At 32.5% G+C, this 25368-nt stretch overlaps 3 protein-coding genes and 1 non-coding gene across 7 annotated transcripts; 2 read left to right on the top strand and 2 right to left on the bottom strand.

The window, feature by feature from the left end:
- Positions 1–54: 54 nt before the first annotated feature.
- LOC8264047 (tRNA(His) guanylyltransferase 1) lies at positions 55–6829 on the top strand. Of its 3 annotated transcripts, none has more exons than XM_015726031.3 (14): positions 55–392; positions 1357–1540; positions 1621–1752; positions 1854–1898; positions 2091–2260; positions 2367–2452; positions 2866–2934; positions 3664–3920; positions 4022–4153; positions 4276–4320; positions 4921–5090; positions 5248–5333; positions 5493–5597; positions 6375–6829. In XM_015726031.3, exons 2-14 carry the CDS (start codon positions 1380–1382, stop codon positions 6495–6497), a joined length of 1581 nt encoding a protein of 526 aa, XP_015581517.1. In that variant the 5' UTR covers positions 55–392; positions 1357–1379; the 3' UTR covers positions 6498–6829. The 3 variants fall into 3 exon arrangements, with proteins under 3 accessions (XP_015581517.1, XP_015581516.1, XP_015581515.1); XM_015726030.3 differs by having other exon boundaries at positions 57–392; positions 1362–1540; positions 2866–2973; XM_015726029.3 differs by having other exon boundaries at positions 57–392; positions 2866–2973.
- A 943-nt stretch (positions 6830–7772) lies between these two features.
- Positions 7773–10262, bottom strand: LOC8264048. The gene is made up of 2 exons (XM_002530214.4): positions 9712–10262; positions 7773–9321 (listed from the first exon to the last, which is right to left on the bottom strand). The coding sequence occupies exons 1-2, from the start codon at positions 10033–10035 to the stop codon at positions 8020–8022; spliced, it is 1626 nt and encodes a 541-aa protein (XP_002530260.1). The 5' UTR covers positions 10036–10262; the 3' UTR covers positions 7773–8019.
- A 245-nt stretch (positions 10263–10507) lies between these two features.
- Positions 10508–14965, bottom strand: LOC8264049 (protein SLOW GREEN 1, chloroplastic). Of its 2 annotated transcripts, XM_002530215.4 has the most exons (4): positions 14220–14965; positions 12303–12449; positions 11971–12051; positions 10508–11164 (listed from the first exon to the last, which is right to left on the bottom strand). In XM_002530215.4, exons 1-4 carry the CDS (start codon positions 14862–14864, stop codon positions 10979–10981), a joined length of 1059 nt encoding a protein of 352 aa, XP_002530261.2. In that variant the 5' UTR covers positions 14865–14965; the 3' UTR covers positions 10508–10978. The 2 variants fall into 2 exon arrangements, with proteins under 2 accessions (XP_002530261.2, XP_048232524.1); XM_048376567.1 differs by lacking the exon at positions 12303–12449.
- Positions 14966–17909: 2944 nt separating this feature from the next.
- TRNAG-GCC lies at positions 17910–17980 on the top strand. Its single transcript has one exon. It is a non-coding gene; the product is annotated as a tRNA-Gly (tRNA).
- The last annotated feature ends 7388 nt before the right edge of the window (positions 17981–25368 follow it).

The following is a 25368-nucleotide window of genomic DNA, read 5'->3' as shown; positions in this document are numbered from 1 at the left end:
ACATTAAAAACAAATTAAAAGATTTCCATAAATAATAAAACAAAACTGTTACAATTACTCTTTTTTTTTTTCACCTTTCCTTTCAAATAATCTCACGCCACCACCACCATCAAATAATAAAGCCGATACATACTTGGCACGCGTGAGAATGAAGATAGATATGTCCGTCGTCGGATTGGTAGTCAGAAACTGAAACTGAGTCGTCTGGTGGCTGGTGGTGTTAGAGGAGGAGAGGTGTGTGGTGGCTGTGGTGTTTTTGGGAGGTTACTGTAGTGCAGAGTGCTGGATCCTCATGTTCTGCCTACAGAAGCTAGCCAGGTTGTTAAGGAAAGGCTTTTGAATTTTGTAAGATCATCGTCGACTGTGCTTGCTTTTGCCTATTATTTATCAGGGTAAACTTCTTTCCTGTCATAGTAGACAAAGCTATATGCTGTAGACCTTAGGGATTTTCAGTGCTTGGGCAGTGTCTTTTTTTTCATTTTGCTTATGAGCAGTGCATTCCTTTTTTTGTCATCACAATAAATTCTAGTGACATTAATACTCTGCTCCAGATGACTTTTTTTTTTTTAATTATTGGTCTTTTGAGATTTATGTTCCAGTTATAATATTTTGGCTCTACAATCCTGATTGCTTTCTCCGAAATAGAGTGTTCTTTTGGAAGTTGTTTTTTATGACAACTATGGATAAATATTGTCGTGCATTGTGATTCAACAAGCTCAGAAGGTCTTCATCGAGTCTAATGAGCCCAATGATACAAGAAATGTATGACCCTGTGCTATAACCTAAATAATTTGTTCTGACGGATGACGTACATGCTATTATTCTGTTTATTGATATCATTTTGATCGTCTTTCCAGTTCTCTTCTCCAGACATTTAAAAGAACTCTTTTAGTTATTATTGCCGTTTGCTTTCGTATGTACTTTATGAGCTAGTCAAGAAATATATGTCTGGTCTGTTAATTTTTGACACAATGTAGTAGACAATTTGATGATGGTTGGTGGTGGTGGTAGTGACTGCTGTGACGTGGATGGCTGGAATTTTTGAAACAAAGGGTAAAAAGAAGTAACTGTAACAGTTGTTTATTTATTTTTAATGGACATTGTTTATCTTTTTAATGCATTAATGAACATTATCAGCAAATTATTTTATTGGCATATACAATATTGTGGTGGGGCTAATTCTTTTTGATTTTGTGAACACAATTCTAACCAGAGGAATTTAAAAGATTATTTGTCTCTAAGAATAGTCAAAGGATTACTCCTTGGACTAAATATTTGGGCAAGAAAAGCACCTTTTCCCATTGCATTATGTGTTTACTGGAGATTGAATGGATATATAACCTTCATTTCATGCAGACCAGGTGTTGGATTAAAGTTGCATGAGAAGAACTTACACACAGAAAACAAAACAAAACCAAAATAAAACAAAACGAGCAATGGCAAACAGTAAATATGAGTATGTGAAGTCATACGAGGTTGAAGATGAGGTCATGCTTCCTAACATCATCGTTGTAAGAATTGATGGCCATGATTTTAGAAGGTAAAGCTTAATTTTTTTTTCTTTACGAAAAAATTGTGCAAATATTAATCTCGTACTTTTTTTTTTGGGCACTTTTAAAGATTCTCTAAGGTTCATGAATTCGAGCTGCCAAATGATGAGAATTGTTTAAAATTGATGAATGAATGTGCAACTTGCGTTCTACGCGAGTATCCTGACATTGTTTTCTCTTATGGCTCCAGTGATGAATACAGGTTTTTTTTTTTTTCTCTTTTTAATTTCCTATTGTTTATAATTCAAGTTTTGTTAAGTGAAAAGATTAATGTGATAGTGTTTTTATATGATTGATGGACAGTTTTGTTTTCAAGAAGAAAACAAAGTTCTACCAGCGTCGAGCCAGGTTTATTTCCATGAGTTCTTTTATATTGTTATTTTTAAAAGCTAGCTTTGTTTTTGTTTTAGTTGTGTTTAACATGTGAATGCCAGTTTAGAACTCTTTTAAGATAAATATTTTCTCTTCTCTTTAAATCTTATGTCTGGGTTTTAGATGGAGTAATTATTGTTTGGTTGCTTTGAAAAAATGAATTTGCAGTAAAATTCTATCCCTTGTTGTGTCTTTCTTTTCTTCCATTTATGTCACCAAATGGAAAAAACACTTCCCACAAAGAGAGATGAGATACCCTCCTTCGTTTCACGGACAAGTTATACCTTGTGCATCAATAGAAGTTCTCCAAGAATATCTTGCATGGAGACAGAGGGACTGTAAGTTTTTGCATTAACTTATTGATCTGGAAGTTATTGTTTTAAGAAAATGAGCTTTTTAATTACATAGGAGGCAATTTATCTCTTTTGTTTTGTATTGTCATAGGCCATGTTAGTAACTTGTATAACACTTGTCTTTGGAAGCTGGTTGAAAGTGGGAAGACTGAAAGAGAAGCACAAGAAATTCTAAAGGTTCTGATTTCTTTTTCTACTCCTCCCTGTAATGTCCTAGTTACTATGGATAAATGTGATAAAAAGTTACCATTTGTGTATATATGTGAGATCATACGATCGAGTTTGCTATTTTGAGTAAACTCTTATATTGAGTTGTGAACTCTTTCCCTTCTATTTCATGTCCCTCTAATCTGTGATATTTGTCGGTTCTTGTTCTCCCTCTCTCTCTCTCATATCTATCTATTTTCCCCTCTCATACTTTTTTCTTGTGGATATTTCTTATGACATCTTTTTCTGTTTTGCTTGCATACTTTGATTCAGTTATCTTTTTGTATTAGAATCATTTGGGTTCACGATCATGCATGTCTTGTGCATTGTCATTAAAATATAATATTTAATTTTACATGGATTTCACCTGTCAATTTCTGCAGGGCACTCAGAAGCAAGAGAAGCATGACCTACTCTATCTACAGTTTGGTGTCAACTACAATAACTGCAATGTAATGTTTCGTCAAGGATCTTGTATTTTTATGACACAGGTTATTTCCATTCTCTTTCAAGCATAATTATGTTCCTAATGCATGCTTTTTTATTCGTTACTCTTTATTGGAGAGTTTTTCAAGATATCTGACAATTTCAATGTTTCATCAACATTGTCATGTGAAAAGTTTCCCATCCTCGTACGTTTTAGATAGTCTTTTTGTTCATTAAAAAAAAAAAAAAGTTTTCTTGTGCTTATTCTTTTCATGTATTTTTTTGCTCAGTCTTGCTAAATTGATATTTAGTCTTGCTATTGGCTTGGGTGTAGCTTAAAAGTATCCAACTGTACATGCCATCTCCTTGTTACGTCTAGTCGAAAAACTTACGCTACTTAGATGTTGCTTGCACTAACATGTTAAAAGTGTAATCTTCACTTTTATTAATTTATGTATACTTCTTAATTGCTATTTAATATGTTTGACCAATTTCTCAATGCTAGAGTTCAAACTCATTTAGTAGGTTTGGACTTGACTTCTACGTGGGCCATGATCTTATGCTAATCTCTTGCTTTGCCAACACTTTGGCTATACCTATTTGGATTAGTTTTGATTTTGTATAAAATAATTGGCATAAATTATTTCCTAGGCATAAAACAAATTCATAGTTAAGCTAAAATGGTTTTGAATCCATAAATTTTATGCCTATTACTTCTAATATTTTAAACTGAGGCATTTGTTAGAATACTATAGGAAGAAGATATTGTGAAGTATAGGGAGAACGGTACTCCTGTCAGGAGACTACGGAGAAAGGCAATAACAGTCCATTCAGAGAACATAGCTGGGAGATGCTTCTGGAATGGGCACCAAAATCTTCTTATCGAGCTAGGTGGTTTTGCTGAAGACATTGGCAAAGTTAATCCTGATTATATTAGGTCATTCCTATTCAAGAGCAAACTGCTGCAATCTACTTGGGTTGTAATTAGAATTGATGGGTGCCATTTTCACAGGTAAAGTGCAATTATTCTTGTTCTTTCTATCAGTTTCAAGCCTCTTGAAGTTTTCTTTCCTATCTATCTTGCCAAGAAATTCAGTTTGTTTTATGTGGCAGGTTTTCTGATGGTCATGAATTTGAGAAGCCCAATGATGAGCAAGCTCTAAACCTTATGAATTCATGCGCAGTCGCTGTACTAAAAGAGTTTCAAGATGTTGTGTTTGCTTATGGTGTCAGTGATGAGTACAGGTGATAAATTTATGTTCTTCGTTGCCTGTGCCATTTCCATTCCTTGAGTGCTTGATGACATAGTCTATATTTGGACTTGTTTGTGTATTCAATATTCATATGTTTGGTTGTACAATTTGCAGCTTTGTTTTGAAGAAGGACTCTAAATTTTACAGCAGACAAGCCAGGTATCTTTTCTGTACTTTATGGGCCTTATAATTTGAATACATTTATGTTTTTCCTTTTTAAAGAAAATATAGTTGGGCTGCTACTCATGGGAAATTGGAAGAAAAATATTTCTATTACAAATGGTGTGTCATCTATGGGTGAGGGGTCCTTAGTTGTTTGTGTAATCTTCCTAATTAACAACTCATGTTAAAGCAATTACTGTAGGATCAAAACTTTCTAATCTTCTTCATGAAATCTCTTCTATGGATTAACTACAAATCTTTTCAGTATTCTACCCAATTTTCCTTCCGAGACAGGTGATTGTAGTATAAAGTAAATTAGAAAACACACATATTTGGATTATTGATTTTCTGAGTATTCATTGTACAATATAAGGGTCAGAGATTATTCTTTTAAGAATAATACAGAAGTTGAATTAGTTTCTCCTTTAGACAAATGCTTTTGAATAATTCTCTTTTGAATTAATATAATCTTTATTGAATTCCAAGCATGTCATTTTAGTCATTACATCCTGATAAGTACTTGATCTCTGGCTTGCAATTGGTCCTCTGTCATATGCTCCTTACATATTAGATTTATTTTTGGTATTGCTTGTGCAGTGATATTGTTTCTGTCATTGTGTCATTCTTCTCCTCTATGTATGTGATGAATTGGAAATCTTTCTTCCCACAGAAAGACCTGAAGTATCCTCCCTCTTTTGATGGAAGGGCTATATGCTATCCATCATCTGAGATTCTTCAAGATTATCTGGCTTGGAGACAAGTTGATTGTGAGTAATCTTAACTAAATTAATAAATTTGAATGGAGACACATTGGTTTCTAAAATGTATTGGTGAATTTTCAAGCTTCAGGGCATTTGATTTTTTTAAACATGAGCAGAATCCGGGTGACAGTATCATAATTGTCCTTTGGCTCTACTCTTGCAGGCCACATCAACAATCAGTATAATACTTGTTTCTGGGCACTTGTTAAGTCTGGAAAAAGCAAAACTGATGCTCAAAGTACTTTAAAGGTGTGACTTCTCTCCCTCTGTCCTTAAAAAAATGGTAATATCTGTTCTACTGTACTTGTAAACAGTGGTTCTGATATTGGTGTTTAAATACGATAGGGATTGGCAATCGCTGGACAAGTTAGCTCTCAATTAAATTTTAGAAACTTTTTTGCTTTGCAGGGTACTCAAGTACGAGAGAAAAATGAAATACTTGCACAATTTGGTATCGACTACAACAATCTTCCACTCATTTTTCGTCAGGGTTCCTCTGTTTTTAGAGTAAAGGTTTTCTTCCTCACTCAGAAATTCTCATTGCAGTATCTCTTTGTCATATGCTATACGTAACCATTCCAAGAAAATCAATACATACAATCTTTAGAAAATAGACTTGGAAGAATGTGATTTCACATTTGCTTCCTTGTGTTTGGTCATATGACTAACTTCTCTATTGTTAACCTGGGAGCTAGGATCATCAATAACTGCTTAGGCGAATAACATGTAGATTTGCATGTAATCTCCCCAGTGTCTTGCTTACAAGTGATTTATGGCAGGCATATGGTCACCTTGGCTTTTTTTTTTTTTTCTCATCCTGCTGTGTGGTCTTCCTGCCTTCTATCACCGTATATAGTCTTTTCACTTTATTTATTGTCCTTTCTTCTTATGGCTTTCCTACTTTCTGCACACACCTCTTCCCATTCAGAATGATGATGAGCAGTAAGAATGGAGTGTGATATTATTTGGTCATGTTTCTCCATTGAAAATTAAACACTAAACCTTTTGAAAGATTGCTGTGTTATTTTGCTTTGTTGATAAGGAGGATGATTTTATATTACTCAGAATGCCAACTGCAAGAAATGGAAGGACAGAATGTGGTATACATGGCAATTTGCCTTCATAATAGAATTTTTGGCATGTTTTCTAGATGTCTTGAAGGGGTTTTGAATTGTTTCTACTTATATGTTAGAAATAGAAAATTTCATTGGTACTTATAACTCAATTCTTCTACTAACGGTAAACCTTGTTATTTTTTACTTTTGGAAGTTGAGATTTGTTTGCATGCAGGAGGATATTGTGATACATGAGAATGGAGCATCCGCCAAAAATCTCAGGACTAAGGTAATCGTACAATTTTGTGACATAATTGTGGAAAGTTTTTGGAAGGAGCACCCAGACATCCTTGGTTAGAAGCCCCAGCGACGAGGACAAACAACCATCCTACTCATCTCTCATAGATATCTCCTGGATTGATTGGTATATCATATCTTTTTGACAAAAGATCATTAACCACTTAGTATACATGCATATAACTGATGGAAGAACCTTGTGAATATAAGCCATGATCATATGCGCCGCTAAGGTCCTTTTTCTTTTCAATGCTTAGAAGTGAAATAGTAGCGGCCTATGGCTTTAATTTCAGCATGATTTTAACAATTGGCATCAATTTTTTTTTCTTCTCTGTACCAGAATTGCTACTTTTGAATCAAATAAACAGTTTTAACCTCAAACGGTTTTGGAGATGGAAACGCTCAAACGAATTGCAGCATATTTATTTTTGCCTTCCTGGTCTTATTTTGCTTCCTTTGCCAAATGGTTTGTTTTACGGTAAGGCCTGACCACCTATTGATTGAGAATTCCATGAATATGAATAACTGGGAAATCATATTCTGGTCTCGTCTAATGTGTTTGGTTGAATGAGGGAAGGCCTTGCGCCTCGAGATTATTGGTCTGTTATATATTGTCTTTGGATTTTCTTTTACTATTTATAGGCATTTTTTTTTCTAAGGAAAAGGGAAAAAGAACAAGGAGTATGGTATAGGAACTGGGTGCCCATGAGACTGCATTTGTGGATGCAATCTTTATGACAGAGTTCATAGTGGAATAAGTGCTAATTTACACCCAGCTAATTATGAAGGTACATTAACATCTAACCCAGAAGCTAAAATACGTTGGATTAGTTGGGTTTTCAGAACCAAAAGGCTTTCACCCCACACATGATCTCTAGGATTGAAACTAATTAACAAGCCCCCGCCAATTCCTTCCATCCAAATTGGCATGCAACACCAACTAGAAGGAAAGGCATATCCTCTCTCCCAGTTTCCTACCTCGTAATCACCAGCAACATCATTGATAGATAAGAGGATCCAAATCTGAATCAGCAAAAGTTCACCAAAGAAAATCTCGCAACATAAGCACCCGCATCTTTCAACCCTTTAATCCAGCAAAAATTTATATAACTGAAGTCAGAGTTTTCCGTGTTCCTTGCAAAAACCTCTATTCTACATGTGCACTTGAAGACATTCTCCGTAAGTGTAATGTTATAGTCTCCAGCCACACATCAAAACCTGCCAACTCCATTGTTAAAGGTAGCTTTATAGGAAATTAGAACATTACAAATCCCCTTTGCTAATCATAACATAGACATAAAAAGATCTAAACAACAAAAGCTTCGCACTGTTAAGCTCAGCCAAAAGTTTCTATATTATTAAATTTCATTTCAATGCTTCTGTTATGTACAGCTAATAAAACATATCTGTTGCGCAATTTCTGAATGACTAGTCACAGTTTTGACCAACAAGCATAATCACCAATTTGAAGTAAAACACCCTGATATATCTATTCATGCTGCACTGCCTTCTTCATCTACCAGTCTAATTGTTATGGATACCATGGCAGAATTTGAAGCATTTAGGTGTATTTACAAACTGGCTCATTTCCATTTTTCATCTTTAAAAGCAATTGTAGAATGCAAACTTGAGCCCTCTGGAATTCCTAGAGGAGCCCCTTGGCACGAACAATTATCAACTGTATATAGCTCCCATTCTTCAATTCCACACTTGTCCAGGGCAGAAGCCATTCTCTTCCTCTCCTTCTCATTTGGGTATGCACCATCTGGACTAACAAGCACAGCACCTGTATATGACTGTCCCGCAACTCTAGCAGCCCCACTATAATGAAATAAACCCCAGCTAAAATTATCAGCTACATCTACAATTGTCCAAAACTCATTTGAAACAACACCATTATCTAATACACTGAAGAAAAATGTTCCTGGAACTTTGCCTCTCTTGACACGATATTTCCTTCTTCTCCAGACCAATTTTCCCTCCAGTGTCTGAACCTGGAAAACTGGCTCATACCAGAACGATCCTTTTGCCTTTCCCCTATAGAACAATTGGTACTGGCATGGAAATTGATCGTAAGCTGGGTTCTGTCCTGCCACAACACGCCAACTCCAATCCATAGTCCCCAACCAACCCACAAAAAGATCCTCTGCAACCTCATGACTGAGGTCCTTCCCCAAGAACTTATCCATGGGATGCACAAAAGGCCTTTCAGGAATCTTTGCATCTAACTCAAGACAATTGTTTTTCTGCAGTACACATAGAGAAAATGCCTCTAGGTTCGGACTTTCATAAGAAGCAATACACCGATAATTACACACTTGATCAACAGGGCTGCAGTTATTTAAACATTGTAAAGCTTTCCTGCAGTTAGGATCCAATAGGCAGTTTAGTATCTGACGTCCACAGTTCTTAACCATGCAGTTGAGGGTGGAAAAACCCTTTGATCTTAGGTTCTTCAGGATTGGTACTGGTCTAATATAAGCATTGATTATAACTAGCAAACAGAACCTTATGTCATCTGAATTATGCCGATTCCATGCTTCAGATACAGTTTTCTCTACCTCCGTCGCATCATTGGTTTTCTTAGACTGAGAAATTCCGATTAATTTCCCAAATAAGGTTCCATTAGTTTCATTCTCAACATAAGATCCACCTAGCTTATTTGCCAAACTTAGAGAGGAGTCAAAGCAGATTATGTTTGGTACAACTTTACTATTTGTCTGGATCCACTTGACTGAATCTTGATTTGAAATCGAAACTATTAGCAATATATCTGCCCTCGTCAATGCCCTTTCTAGCTGCTCAATTCCGTCATTAGATTGAAATAGTTTATCAGTGAACACATGCATTTCATACCCTTCATCAACCCATTTCAACCTCTTTGCCTGTTTACACAAAAATCATATAAAATCTATCAAAGATGTCAAGTTACCATCTTGTGCTTTGAATAAATCATATGAAAGAACTTGAGTTCTATGAAACAATTAAATTTCTGTTAAACATTAGCTTTCCAAACATGAAAATCGACTATATGAAATTGAATTGAATTGAATTCTTGCATTTTGAGACATTCCAAATGATAAAACAAGAAATCAGTAAAAACATTCTAATGAAAAAGAAAAATAAACTATCGAAACTGGAATTTTAGATATTATGTTTAGGGGTGATATAATAAAAAATATTAAACAAAAAAAATTGTAACAGTTTCTTTTAACTTTGCACTTCTATCATTTCTTTTAATTATATATATAAAAAGAAGAACTGAAACTACTTACAGTATGTAGCATAACCTCCTCCCATGTGGCGCATTTTAGAGGGCTAACGCTTCCTTCGCCGACGAGTGCCACTATTCTCACTGGCGGATCAGATTGTTCATGCGTCACCGCACTCTCCCTCTCCAGAACAGCGGGAATTTTAGTTAGTTGGCGGTTAACATTTTTGGCGCGAAATGGAAACGATGATATTAACCGATGTGAGCTGCCACGGTGGTGGTGGTGGTGGTGGTTAAACGGAGGAAAAGCGTTTGTGGAAGTGATGAGCCGGCGGTTGAATGGAAAACCGGATTTGAGACTCAGAGTTGAGGTTGTTTCTAGAGACATGTTTTCAGAGAATGTTGTGGATTGCCTTGGCTCTTTTAACTCTATAAGTTAACTAACTACCTACTAGCCAAGGATTTTGTCTGCAACTGCAACGTTAAAACTTATTCTTATTCTTATTTTTTTCTTTTATTTATATTCGGTAAACCATTCAGGATTTAAAATTTTATTTTCTGGCTATTCAGATTTTAACACCTAAATAACAATAACAATTTAGTAATTTTACCTTACATAAAATATCTATCCATATTGCAGTTTTTTTTTTAATTAAACTGAAGAAAAAAATTTAAACTATTACCCTTAAATTTAAATTTGAGAAAGTTCAAAGTATTACTGTTAAATTTAAATTCGGTTAGGCTAAAAATAGTTTAAACTTGAACCTTGAGTTAGATTAAAGACAGTTTAGACTTGAAACTTTTGTTAGGATAAAGACATTGCAGATTTTAATTGAAAAAAAATAAAATTGCAGGATATATAAAAGAAGAAACTAAAAGATTATTTTATTTCTTAACAAAGAATTCAACCATAAAAATGCAAGAAATATGGTATATGGGAAATATAGGAAATTGTCAAACACTGCTACAAATTTCCTACTCAACTTTCTTTCTTTGATCCATAACTGAAATAATTATATATTTCCTCCACATGGTTGCTCCTATTTCTGTTTGAGAAAGTAATACAAAACCTTACTCCTAACTAATACTTTGAATGCTCAAATATATCAAATGCCAATCCCAGTGTGCAACCACACTAACTGTAAAATCAGGCATGCTTCTGTTCACTGCTTTGTATATTCCCATATAGAAAAAAATTAAAGGGAAAAAAGTAAAATCTAATTTCCGAAATTTTCTCATCAGTCATCCCAGTAGATTACATTTTCAAAGGATGGCAACCTTCCAGCTAAAAGCATTCGTCAGCGGAATATAAGATGAGAGAGGCTGGCCCTTCACTTCCTGTAAGAAAATTCATCTTCAAACTCCTTTCGAAACCGTTCTTTGGATTCGGTTTTTGCTGCCAATACAACATCATCGAGAAATCCTCTTTGAGGAAAGTCTTCAGGCAGAAGACTACGGTACGTCTCGAACTGTTCTGCAGCTTCCTCTTTTTTATCCAAGAGACTGTAAATTATTCCCTGCCACATATTCCAACAATCTGTTATTAAAAATATAAGTTTCTTTCTTAACCTTCATCTCTGTTCAATTAACTGCAGTCACTTTATGGAAATAAATACTGTTGGAGATAAACCCTTTCTACAAGGCTTATCCTTCTCTAGTTTTGGCAGTAAACTTTTTGTTAAGTACTCGAGAGGAAACCAGTAGTTCAGCATATCCCATGCAAAATATGTATCATATAAGCAACTGCTAATGCTCTACTATTTACTGCTTTGAGAAAAATGCAAAGGCATAGAAATATCATATTCTCATAAAGTTGTACCACATGTTTTAAATAGAATTTCATACCTACACCAATGGAAAGAAGATTTCTAACCACAGGCTGATTAAAGGTATTTCATTAGCTTGCTATCACAGGCACTCAAAAGATAATGCATATGGAGAGCACGTTTGGAATGGAGTTAGATAGAAAAATATACAAAATGGGGTCCCTATATTAATTCATAAAGTGCAATTAGTCAAATGTTATTGATGCTTGACCACAAGTAGAAGAGATAATGCCTCTTTATAAAACCTAAGAAATATGCTATTCAATCGCACTTTCGGAAATCACGAGATACAGTAGTATGCTTAGGATGCCCACATAATTCGACCAAAGGTGCAGCCAGTGTGTTTCAGTAAACAAATAAAACATTATGAGAGAATCAAAATCTTAAAATAATATTAATGGTCACACAGAATTTTGACCACGCAGAACCTGAAGGATCATTCATGCTGCCATTACCAGCTACTAACTATCTAAACCACATAATAGGGACAAAATTACCTGGCAAAGATAAGGCCGAAAATCTCGAGGATTCTCATTAACCAGATCTTGAAAATTTTTCAAGCCTTCTTCCAGCCGCCCCTGCAGTATACAAAAAGTCCACTTACCCATGAGAATTATTATATTAATCGACTGGAACCATTTGTCTTAGGTCCCACCGTATCGATTGTTATCCTACTATTTCCAATTCATTTCACTCATTAATGGTTCCAATTCTTGAATTAGTGTTGATGCACAGTATTTAAATGAATTAAATAAATCAATAAGTAAAAATAGAAAATAATGAAGTGATGCATTGCCGATATCAGCATATAGAAGCTTAAAGGATTCACCATCACAACATGCATTTGTGCAATCAAAATTTTGATGTTTCTCTCCTCCATGATTCTTTTTTCATGATAGGCAACTTCTAGAGCCTTATTAAGCATCTCAAAGACAGCTGGACCTTCAAAATTCTTGTGCATCACCATTGCCAGACCCTGCCCAAAACTGAAAGTCACACGCTGAACTTTCATTCACAAGCAAGCACAAAATCCTAAGAAGGAATAAGGCACATTTGTATTAACAGAGAATTGTAACAGCAGATGAACATATTATAAATTTACATAGGCAAGGTGCTTAAAGGCTTCATGAACAGGAAATCTTGAATAATTGCATTGGCAAACAGTTAATGCTTCAATTTTGGAGTAACTTTAATCCTTGTCCCCCCCCCCCCCCACCAAACAGGAGACCGGTTTCACAGTTTCACTATAATATAAGGGAATGCTTCGGTGTTGGAGCAAGATTTAACCAGGTAAGGAATAGCTCATCCAAGGACCTCTTTTTACAATAATATAAACTAGGAATTTTAATTGGCCAAAAAGACGGCTAACAGCTCAAAACTATGGTCTTAAGACTGCTGTATAAAATTACTGTTTTCACCATTAAATGGTGCAATGAAGTTGAAACCTCAACATTTGACAATGAATAAACTTACTTATATCAAATCCTGATGATAGTTATACCTCCAAAGTGTGACACAATTTAATTTTATGATCAGAAGTTTTTTATCTTGACCTGTTTGGTAGACCGAAAAAATTTAGTCTATGGTGATACAATACCAATATCTTAGGCTAGTAGCCCACATAGGAGTCATATGTCCACAGAATAAATGCAGTCACTTAAAGTAAGAGATAATTTTCTTATAAAAATATATTTAACAAAATTCAGATATATTTTATCATATTGCCGTGAAATTAGATTACTTGTCATGAGACCATCACAGTACAAAATGCCCACTAGTAATGCTGATATTATAATGAAAAGGGAAATTGGTGGTGTGCACCTTGACTATTGCGATTACTTTCTGATGACAAAATGGTTAGAGAATAAGAAACAGAACCTTATAAGTTGCAACAAAAGTCTATGCTATAAACTATGTACTGATGAAGAAATGGTTCGAGAATAAGAAACAGAACACCTAACAAATTGCAACAGAAACCTGTGCTAAAACTATATACATAACAGCATAGTTCCAAGATAAAAACTAGCAACTGCGCAATCAAAGTAATGAACCTGATAGCATAACTATACTCTTTATTGCAAACAATGGAAAATGAGAATAATATTCATGTGAGCAAAAAACAATAAGTAGACCCTCCTCGCTGGAAAAATTTGCCCTAGCCATCTTTGTAACTGTGGTATATTCAAAAGAAATGGAGCAAAAACTATTGAACAAAAAGGCTTGCAACTTAGCAAACGATAACATTTTGTAGGCAATTGCCAATTTTCCTTAGAGCGAACCAAATATTTGGCTCGCAGAATCCTGTAGAACACATTGAGGGAAGAAAGATTCCAAGATAAAAATGGAGAAGAAACGGTGAGCAAAATTACAATATTCAACGACTATTTCACATAGCTAGGTTTTCTGTTTAAAACAGTTTAGTACCTTCATTCCTAAAGTCTCTACTTCCCACCAATACAAATCTCCCCTGTATTTCCAAAATGGACTCACATACATGAACCATTTATTCAGTAAAGTTAGTCAGCCTGAATAAGTCGTAACATCCAAATCATACAACTTTAAACAAACTCTATCCTGCTAATCACTAATTATCTGAATAGTCATACTATACTCTGCACAAGCATATCCACCTTATCACAATGGAAGCACACAAAATATATGCTTTACACATGAATGCACCTCATATAGACACATTAAAAAGTTTCTGGAAAAAATAAAAACAAGAGTACTAAGTCAGGAGACACACATGCAAAGCTCTAAGCAGAAGAGGTCTCTCTTCCAGGATTTCCTTAAACAATCTTTTAGCTTTACTAAATTGCCCCATCATCTCCCAACAAAGTGCCTCTAAGAGCCTCCATTCTACTTCATCAGGTTCAGTTTTAATCAATCTCTCCACATACTTCAAAGCTTCTTTAGTCTTTCCTTTTCTTATCTTTCCATATACAACCACCTTCAGAGCTTCCATATTTCTTGGCTCCTTCTCCAAAAATTTTTCATACATCTCCTCATCTTCGTTATTCTTCATCTGAGTATCTCTCATTTCCTCTGTATATGCACTTTCCTGAGCAGGTAATGCCAAACTTGGCCTAGCATTAAACCCAAAAGAACCCATAAAGATAAATGCCCCAAGAACAGAAATCAGTACTTTATCACATAAAACATTTGCGAATCCCTTCCTTTTCGAGGAATTTGAAGTGGGTATATGAGGAATGGGTGAAAGAGACAGTTTAGAAGAGATTCGTAGTAGTTTTGTTGTACGGTGAAATGGGAGCTTGAGTAGGCTCTGTCTGTAGTGTGGATTGGTGATGGACAAATTTCGTTTTGGCGTAATGGAAAGATAAGGACTTGTTAATTTTGGATTGTGATAATTTAGCTGAGAGACTGAACCCATTTCTCTTCCGACACTAATCGATTTACAAGAAGCAAAACGAGAGGGGAGGAAAAAGGAATAAGGTCAAATTGGTCACTGAACTTGTCGTGCGTATCAAATAAACCCTTTTGACCTTTTTAAGCGAATTTGAACAATTCTTTGTTTTTGGCTCATTTAACTTTTTTTATGGAGAGAGAAAAGTGTGTGAAACGCAATTTTAATGGTATTTTGTTCAAGAGTTAATTTAGACCCTTACAGATAATAAAATACTTTCTCAAAAGTTTTAATACAATTACATATCTAAAATTTGATATCAAGATTTTAATTAAACTATAAAAAAATATTTACTATTTCATCTAAATATTCTTGTATAAATTGTTATTCTTTATTTACTTCCACTTACTACCATGTGTATAAATAGCAAGCATGACAATTAAAAAGATAATGTTTGTTGTGACTGACAAACAGTGAAATCATAAGCCTTTATATGTTATTTTATCAAGACTTGTGTCTCACATGACATGTATAAAGTATATTATTAGAATAAATACAGTACCATGTGAAATTTTTATTGGCATATGCTATATTATTGTTTAAATGTCTTTGATCTTTTTCACATGTATAAGTGTGTTTATATTTTTTTGGCTAAATATATATTTAGATATCTGAATTTTATCTATTTGATCACTTTAACATCTTAATTTTTGATATAATCTAATAAATACATGAACTTATTTTTTTATAATATTTAAATACTTTTTGACATATATGCCTTTATTCAATACATCTACGTATATTGCTCATAAGTATTTAAATATTAACAAAAAATAAAATTTAGATATTTTTTAAGTTAAATTAAAAATTAAATATACCTGTTAAATTAAATTAAAAATTATATTAAGAGATTAAAAATAAAATTAATATATTTATTAAATTAATTTAAAAAATGTAATTAAATGATAAAAATTTATATATTTAAATATGCGTTCTATTTCTTTTCATAACAAGTTGTGTTATAATTATTTTTTAAAATAATTCAAAATAATGATTTATTGATTCAAATGGCATCATATTCCACTTTATGTGATTGAATCTAAGTCCACATTCATCCTCTAAAATAACCACAGCAGGAAATTCCCATAAGACATCAAGAACTCAAATGGCAATTGGGGTATTTACTCCATACCGAAACCTTGTTGAACTCAGCCAATCCAAGCACATTTTTCGATTGTGGCCTAGCCACGTACTCGCCTGAAGCATATGAACCGAGTGAACTCAACCAGGCACTTGCCTAAAGCATATGGATCTCATTGTAACCCTAAATTCTTCCATCTAGACATCATAGAGCTCTCCACTTCTTCGAAATCCATGTCTTAATCCTTTTATATATTCAACAAGCAATGACGTTCATCGATTCTGTAGAGTTGAATTTGACAATTTTGATCCGGTTAGGGATTGCACGAGCTATATATTGCAATTTTAAATTCACTTGATTTAGTTCTACTATTACGAAAGAGATCAACTCAACTTTGTTCTTTCTCCATCTCATCATTATCCCAGTCAAAACTTTGGAGCTTTATCATTCTATAAAGGCCTATCATCAATCATCTTTAGGAAAGTTCTCAATTTGCTTGGGGATTTCATCATTTTCTGATTCAAATTAAGGCATTACCTGTAAAGTAGAGCTTGTGGAAGGCTATTGGAAATTTAGACGATGAAGGCTTCAATAAAACTCTAATATTTAAATGTTGAAGATGAAGGTATTGAGGAACGACATTGATTTATTTACTCAAGAACAAAGTGACTTTTACAGTCCTAAAGAGGAGTCGGGTGACTTTTACTTTCGTATTTAAATATGGACAAGAAAAATTCGTCAGAAAAGCTTACATGTTAAACTTAATTGATTGCTCAATGTTTCTTGAAATGGATGCAAATTCTAATATTTTTAATTTAATATTTAATCAATTCTCAACTAAGAAAATCTAAAATGGAAAGTCCTTTTTTTGTTTGTTTTTGGGGACGGGACTGTGCATCAATAAATTATGTTCTTTTGGGTATATATATGGCACTGCCAGAATATGAGAAAGTTACAAACTTATTTATTTCAACTCAACAGCCTACTGCTAAAATGTACTTCCACCGCGCTAAAAGGGTCTAAATTTAAACCTTAGGGAGCGGTTTTTTAGGGTATCTAATAAGATTATCCAGGAAACGTGTTGGTTGGATTTTTTTCGCTTAGCTCTAAAGTTAGTGTTGTGGTAACGGGCTTCGACTTCGTCTCAAATTAAGCTATGACTTTTTGAATATTCTCCAATAGACGAGAGCCTTATGATCATATACCCGGTGAAAATTGTTACCATTGATCGTTCCATTTCTCCTATTTTTATATAAAAAAAGAAAAAAAAAAAACTCAGTGTCTACATGTTTTAGGAGAGGCCATTCATTGGGAGCATCCTTGCCCCAATCCATTATATTTGCAGGTGTCTGAGTGCATCTGTAATAGCTTGGCCCAGAGAAGCAGTCTAATGAGGACGGAAAGTAGACACTCGGGCAAGGATAGGATGCCTGGATAAGAAGTGGCTTCTGGCAGGCTTCTAGAATGACAACATTCTAAGGTACGGATGTACATGAATGAATCAAATTGCATATCAAAATAGGACAGGAAATGATTAATAATATATATGTAAAAAGTTGGAACTAATCACATGAGACTTTGGTTATTTAGTTATAGAGTTATAGGAATTCTGAAGTTAAACGTGATTGGTTTAGAGAAATTTCAGTATGGGTGTGACCTCTTAGGAAGTTCTCGAATTTTCCCATGGAATAAAACTGTAAAGCCTGTGGGAGTCAAAGTAGACAATATCTCATATATAATACTGTTTTAATTTATTACAGTATCAACTAATTCTTATGGAAGGAAAGGGGCAATTACTTACCGGGTTGATTCCACAAAAAAAAAAATTTAGGACATGATACCATAATGAAAATAAAGAAAAGCACTCCCATTATGTTGACAATTTAGAGAATCTGTTCAGGATGAGTGTTGTTTCACGGTTAAACATCAAAGCACCAGTGGTCTAGTGGTAGAATAGTACCCTGCCACGGTACAGACCCGGGTTCGATTCCCGGCTGGTGCATTACTTATAGACCTTCTTTTTTGTTCTAACTTTATATAATATTACGGTGGTAACGATAAAAATCAAATCCTTTGCCAGGTAAAGAAACATTACACTGAAGAAAAAAATTACAGTGTTTATCCTCTAGCAGTAAAAAAGAGAATTATTAACTGAAAGTTTAAAAATTTAAAATAAAAATTATATTTTACATGTTAAAGCGGACGTATGAATATTTATCCAGCACTGGAAATGGGATAACGTAGTGCAAGGCTTTATTCTTTTTAAAATTTATTAATTATTATTTTAATTTTGAATATAATATAATATATAATAATAATTTTAAATCTCAGAACCAAATGCCTTTTTTCACCTTCAAAAAGTTGGGAAATATTAAAACTTTTGAGATTTGGGAAGCAACTTCAAGGCGGCGTTTGTTCATGATTTTAAAAGGTTAGACGACAAAGAGAATGCCGCCAGCAGAAAGTCTTTGTTCTGGTAATCATGGATTAGGTACTTCATAAAAAAGTAATAATTTCTTGATGGATTAGGTTGAAAAAGAAATAGACGGCCATTATTAAAAGAGTACCAAATGGGTGTGCGCACGGATACATTGCCGCTTCACTCCTAAAATAATACATACATGTGGCGGAAATGAATAAATATGGTAATAACTAATGAAATATTCATGTAACAAGCTGTTTTCCTTTTATTAAAAAAAAAAAATAGTATAAAATTTGTAAATATAGTTAAATTAATACAAGAGGTTAATAATTTATATCTAAATTTATTAACTTTGTTAGATCATCTAACACTTGTTGAATTATTAAAATTAGAAAAATTAAATTATTAGATATTTTTTTCTTTTGGACTTTTTTCTCTAAACTTGATAAAAATTGATGCAGCTGCACTTAGATAAAAATTAAATTGATAAAGAATCTAATAGTATTAAATTATAAACAATTAACAACAAATGAATGAGGTACAAATAACAATATTAGTGAATTTAAATATAAAACGATCTAATTCTCAAAGTATTAAAGTATCACAAAAAAGAATACCATATGACATTTTGTGTCAAAATATTAAATTAGAAGCGAGCAATGGTCAGTCCGATCTGATTTAATTAAAACTCAAATAATTTTTTTTTTAATTTTATTAACTGAACCAATCTAAAATATTATATATAACTGCACTGAATCGAACCAAAAAAATTTTATTTGGTTCAATTTGATTAATCAGTTTGAACTTTTGAATATATATATATATATATATATATATATATATCTTTCTTCAACATTAAAAATGATAAAATAATATTTAAATATATAAATAAATATATTTTATAGTTAAGTGTATTATTTTTTTACATAAATAAAGAAATGAATAATATTTTAGATATTTATAAACATTTCAGTTGTTCGGTTATAATCAAAATATTTTTTAGCAAAAATTGAACCAAATCAAAATGTTATTCAACTTATCTTTTATTAAATTGAATCAAAATAACAACTTATTTGGCTATATTTTTGTTGTTAGCTTATACTGATTGATAATTATGGTCGGTAAAATAATTTATAGTTGTTATTGTTTATATATTTAATAACCAATATAGATATCAATTAAAAAAATAATATAATATATAATTAAGATATTAAATTTAAAGTTATATGAATTACCATATCTAATAGTAATACCACTCTAGCTATATCTTGTATATATATATTAAGCTCATAAATTATATTATAGATAAAATATCTTTAATTTATCTATAAAATATTTTATCTACATAAATATATGATATTCTGTGTACGAATTTAGTTACATATAATATACTTCTAATTTAAAAGAAATAATTTTTTATTTTTATATTGAACCCACGAGGGTAGGTAAGAATTATAGCAAATTATTATCAAATTCAATTTGTAAAAGCCAAATTCTAGATAACACAACGAGAAAATATAAAAATGAAATCAATGAAATAAAGAAATAATTTAGTAATTGTATTTAAATTAGTACAAGTTGTTCACAAAAAGCTTCAATTTAGAGTTGATATGAACAATAAACATTAGGAGTTCAAAAAGCTATTAGCATATACTTTAAAAAAATTGCCAAATATATTAACGTAGTTGTTTGGATCTCATCTCCAATAATTATGACAAATATTTTTAAATTTTTAAAATTAAACCAATTAGTACTAATTGATTTCATTTATATTTCAGTTTCATTTCGATTTTGTTCGGTCTAACTTAAACCACAAACCATTTATTTCTTTTAGTATATAAGAATGTATGGTCCAGAGTTCATTTTCAAAAATGAAATGAATTGGCATCACCATCATCATCCACAAGAAAGGCTTTAAGTGCTTCCAATTTCCATCATTTAGGCTATGAGTTGACAATCTTGATGGGGACCAAAGTAGAGATCAGTTTCTTGGTGACAATTATTACTACTTAAGGAGGGGGGGCCAAAACCCATAATCAAAAGAAAATAATAATCTACATTGAGATTCAGCTTACACTAGCTTCCAGCAAACTCAGTGTAAAAGATGCTTGAACCTAGCTAATAATCTCATACTTGAGAGTAGTTTTAATGTATGAATCCTATATGGTTAATGGTTTATGCTTATGGAAAGGAGAAATTATTAACTTTTAGATGTTATATTATGTTATGTATATGAGAAGATTATGAACATCTGAATTCATAATGAAAAGGTTTTTCTTGATCTCATAAAATAATGAAACAATTCCTCCACATCCAAGAACTTAAATAATGCTTTCACTTTGTAAAGAAAATTTCAATAACAAAGCATAGGATTTTCTATGTACATGAGCACCCAAACAAAACAGAAAATACTTAACCAAAAGAGATGAGAGTAAATTTAAGAAAGATGCACATCAAATAATTAATAAAGTCTCAAACATCATAGTCATCCACAAACTTGCTTTTGATCCACTTGAAGCTATTTCTCAATGAAGATTTGAGTTTACCTTCCATAGTATACATATTATATTGAGCTACTCTCCTCCTCCTCTTCACTTCTGGATTCCCTGAACTTGCTAGCTCATCCATCTTCCCAGTCGTCGGACCGTTAAAACTATACGATTTTGACCGATCCTCAAACTCGAGCCGGATCTCTGAGTAGGGGTTAGAGTAACCTGAAAACGACTTGCTCTTCTCCATGATCAAAGAGCACCAAGAGAAGAACCATGGTCTGAATTCTATTATATAGAGCAAGAAAAGGATTAAACTAAAATTTAAATTTATGAATTACATGCAAAATGTTAATTTCTCACGTTAGTGGGGTGTGCATGGGCAGTGACGTGTCCTGTAATTTTATATTTATTAAATTCTGGAGTTTTTTTTTTCTCCATTGTTAGGAGATACTTAAATTTATCATCAAGGTCTTTTTAATTATTATTATGGCAATAAGTTATGTTTGATTCTATTGGAATGGATTTATTTGAGGGATATGCTGGGGAGACAGTAGTCTGTGGAGGGCCATATGCCCTAGTGAAGCTGATTATTGAAAAATCCAAATTAATCTTCAAAAAAATAAAAAAAAATAAAAAAATAAAAATATTATCTAAAAATATTTAAAATCAAAGATTGATATTAATTATTTTACTATATTCTACGATTTTCAGCTATTATAATGTTCAAAAGTATATGTATAATTATGTTTTGATAAAGAACTACTTTAACATTCTGTAGCACCTATTTTTTGAAAATTTGAATTTGAATGTGAATTTTTTTTTTTATTATTTCTACCTTTTTAACACATTATTTTTTTTAGAAAAACCATAGTTTACTTTGCTTTGTCTAAAAGTCTAATTCAATAAAACAGATATAGAAAATAAATAAAAACAGGGAAAATATGCTAAACTGCCCTAAATAGATCCTCCGTAAGAAAAAAAAGTTGAAAATCTTAATGCTATAAATTTTTAAAAATGGGTTAATTACTATGAGAGAATTTTTTTAATTTAGTATCAAGAATTAGTCTAATTAATTTAAAGCGTACTAGGCTGAATTATGCGGATAATATTTAAAAATCTTAATATAATTATATATTTAAAATTTAAATTAAAAGTATTAGTTAAACTAAAAGATATTCTTACCGACTTATGTATAGTGTACGAGGTATTTGTAGGCAGCTTATGCGGATGAAACAAGGCATTACATAAAATCCCCATAGAGAAGACACTGCTGCTGGCTTGACTAACGGAAGTAGCGATAGGAAGATGGTGTCCTAACCTGTTCAACCTAAACATGGGAACACTGCACCACTACTCATATATATACAGAGAGAGTGTCTTAGTTGGGTTTCCATTGCCTTGATGGTGGAGACTTTTCACAGGGTTTCAGAATTTCACCGCTCGTAGAACTTTTGTACTTAAGAATAATAGTAACGGTTACACTTATTTTATATATTTTGATATTAAGGATCAATTTATCCTTCTCTTTTTGAATAAAAATTATAATTATTGGAGTCTTAATTTTTTTAAAATGGGTTTAAGAGAATTAAAATAGAAATAAATAAATAATGGGTTTAAGAGTAATTACTTCCATGATAATCATTATATATACGATAGTAAATACACAAAAATAATTAAGTATATAAGTAAATTATTATCCTTTTTCATTTCTTAAAGCAAAGACTTTGACTTATTTCGGATATTTTTATAGAAATATAAGTATTTGAATTTTATTAGGATTTAATAATGTTAGAAATTATAGTAATTAAAGAACACTAGTTAATTATTTTTGTACAGATACTAAAACTGATTTTGCACATAATATAATAAATAAATTATAAGAAGTAATTCATATATTACACTAAAATTTAGAGTAAATAATATAAAATCAAATCTAGTTAACGATGATTGTTTAACATAAATTCTTCTAGAAGAGATTTTTAGTATAAAATTATAAAATAAAAAAATAAAAAAATATAATTTTTATATATTAAAAGATGACTAATATAAAATAAAAAAATACATATAATTATTGTTTTGAGATATTTTCTGACACTGTGTTGGATAATATAATCAACTTTTATTTATCTTGTAAATATCAAAAAAGTTATTACTTTATGATTATGAATTGATTGACTGAAATTCATATATTTGATTCCATAATCTATAAAAAGATTGTTTTGCCCTTTGAACTTGGATCCAATATCCATTTAGCTCAAATTTTTTAATTTCTGGCTGATTTATACACAAATTTGTTAAAACTAGCCAAAATGCATAACTTTTAATTTTAGCTTTTTTTTCACACGTGATACATAATCGCTCTTTAAAGTCTGAAATGTTTTATTCAACTTTTTTATAAGAAATTGATTAAAAAAAAGGCTTAATTATAAGAGAATTCTCGACTTTTGGCATTTTTTTCAATTTAATCACGTGTTTTTAATTGTAACAATGTCATGCGCGACCTTATCAATTTTGTCAAATCGATACATAAATGAAATTTTCAGTGAAGTTTATTCCACGTGGCTGCTGGCGTTTTAGTAACTTAAACACGTAGAAACGGTGCGTTTTAAAGCAAAAGCAGAAATGTTTCGTTTTACCCTATAGAAACAGTGTGTTTTTATAGTCTTAAATAGGAACAAAAAAAAGAACGAAACGATGGCGTATATGGTATAAGAAAATCCTAAATCCCCAAAATTGAAATAGCCGTTATTTCTTACCGTTTATGATTACTGAAACTATTTGAAGAATAGAGTGAAAGTGAAGCCGCTTTGAAGAATCAAACACGTTGTGGTCCTTTCAACTAGCAAAGACAACAACAGCCATCGAACGTTGTGGTCCGTTGAAGTACCGACCACTGGAAAAGGACAAGTAAGTTATTATATTGTTAATTGCTTTTCTAAGAAACTTTTACATTAACGAGATGAGTGCGATATGTGTGGGGTAGGGCATCAATCAATTTTTTATTACTGCACTTTCGGGTTTCTCAAAATGTATTGTGTTTGTCTTGTTGAAATATTAACTCATGCACTCTTTCAACAGAATGTCTGATAGTTTTTCTGTATATATAAACTATGGTGGGTGTTTTGCATCTATTTGTGGGAATGTGGTTTATGTAGGTGGAGATATTTTGCCTAAACATGGATTAGACCCAGATAGGATAGGATATTTTGATATACTTGATGAAGTAGAAAAACTAGGGTATTATGGGGCAAAGATTTCTTATAAGATTCCAGGAATGAGTTTGAATAATGGGTTAAGGGAAATGGTGGATGGTAAAGGGTTAATGGATATAATTAAGTATATAAATGAAGGCAATGGAGTATTACAAGTCTATATTGAAGGAGAGAAACGTGTACATGGAAAAGATGGTGGTGTTAGCTGTATTAGTGAAAATTCAAAAGGTGTACATGAAACTAAGGAACATAGTGAGCAATTGCAGTAGGGAGTAAAATCAGAAGAGGATCTTGACTACTTACCAGTTGATGAGAGCGATAGTGAGATTGATGATTTAGATGAAACTAAAGATGAGAGTGACAATTTAGATGATTTAGATGAAACTGTATTTGATGTCAGTATTGAACATAGTGAGCAATTGCAACAGCAAGTAGAATCAGAAGAGGATCCTGAGTACTTACCAATTGATGAGAGTGACACAGATAATGGACTAAATAATAATGAACTGTCAGATGATGATGAGTATGTGGAAGCAAGGAAAAGGACAACAAAGTATAAGAATTATGTGCCTGTTGATGAGCTTACTGATAGATTACATGGCAACACTGATTTGCAGTTCAAAAAAGCATCTATCGAGCATTTAGCTTTATAAGTGAATACGAAGACTCTGATGGGGATGTGAATTTAGACAGTACTGATGAGGATGGCATTGAAGAGGCTTCAAAAAAGAGGAGAATGAGGGTTGTATATGATCCTAGATGTGATCATAACTATTTACAGCTGGTTCTTGGAATGCGATTTGAAGATGCACATCAGTGCAAAGCTGCAGTTTGTAAATGGGCAATTATTGATGGTCACAATGTGCAGGTGATGAGAAGCAGCAAGTACCAACTTCAAATGAGATGTGACAAGGAATGTCCATGGAGACTGTATGGAAGCATGATTAAAAGAGAGCATACCTTTGCTATTAAGACATATGTTGGTGAGCATAGGTGCCCTAGGGAGATGAAAAATAGGCAAGCTACCTCTGAATGGATAGCTAAGGAATATATACATAGATTCAGAAGAAATGGCAATTGGAGTGTGAAGGACTTAGAGGATGACTTACTTAAGAAGTTATGTGTTCAAGTGTCAAGAACAAAGTGTTATAGGGCAAAATGGAAAGCGCTTAATATGCTAAGAGGGTCTGTACAAGAACATTATGCTAAGTTAAGAGGCTACAAAGTTGAATTGCTTAGGGTGGATAAGGAAGGCAGATTTTAT

The sequence above is a fragment of the Ricinus communis genome, chromosome 7 (assembly GCF_019578655.1).
Source record: "Ricinus communis isolate WT05 ecotype wild-type chromosome 7, ASM1957865v1, whole genome shotgun sequence".
In the NCBI taxonomy this organism is placed as follows: domain Eukaryota; kingdom Viridiplantae; phylum Streptophyta; class Magnoliopsida; order Malpighiales; family Euphorbiaceae; genus Ricinus; species Ricinus communis.
This window is presented reverse-complemented; position numbering and strand designations above follow the sequence as displayed.

Coding starts and splice junctions, on each gene's coding strand:
- LOC8264049 (XM_002530215.4), bottom strand. CDS start 14,864: ATGGGTTCAGTCTCTCAGCTAAATTATCACAATCCAAAATTAACAAGT. Junction 12,052..12,302: donor CACAAATGCATGTTGTGATG/GTGAATCCTTTA, acceptor TGTATACTGCAG/GGGCGGCTGGAAGAAGGCTT. Junction 11,165..11,970: donor TTCGGCCTTATCTTTGCCAG/GTAATTTTGTCC, acceptor AATATGTGGCAG/GGAATAATTTACAGTCTCTT.
- LOC8264048 (XM_002530214.4), bottom strand. CDS start 10,035: ATGTCTCTAGAAACAACCTCAACTCTGAGTCTCAAATCCGGTTTTCCA. Junction 9,322..9,711: donor AGGAGGTTATGCTACATACT/GTAAGTAGTTTC, acceptor TTGTGTAAACAG/GCAAAGAGGTTGAAATGGGT.
- LOC8264047 (XM_015726030.3), top strand. CDS start 1,380: ATGAGAAGAACTTACACACAGAAAACAAAACAAAACCAAAATAAAACA. Junction 1,753..1,853: donor GGCTCCAGTGATGAATACAG/GTTTTTTTTTTT, acceptor ATTGATGGACAG/TTTTGTTTTCAAGAAGAAAA. Junction 2,453..2,865: donor AAGCACAAGAAATTCTAAAG/GTTCTGATTTCT, acceptor CAATTTCTGCAG/GGCACTCAGAAGCAAGAGAA.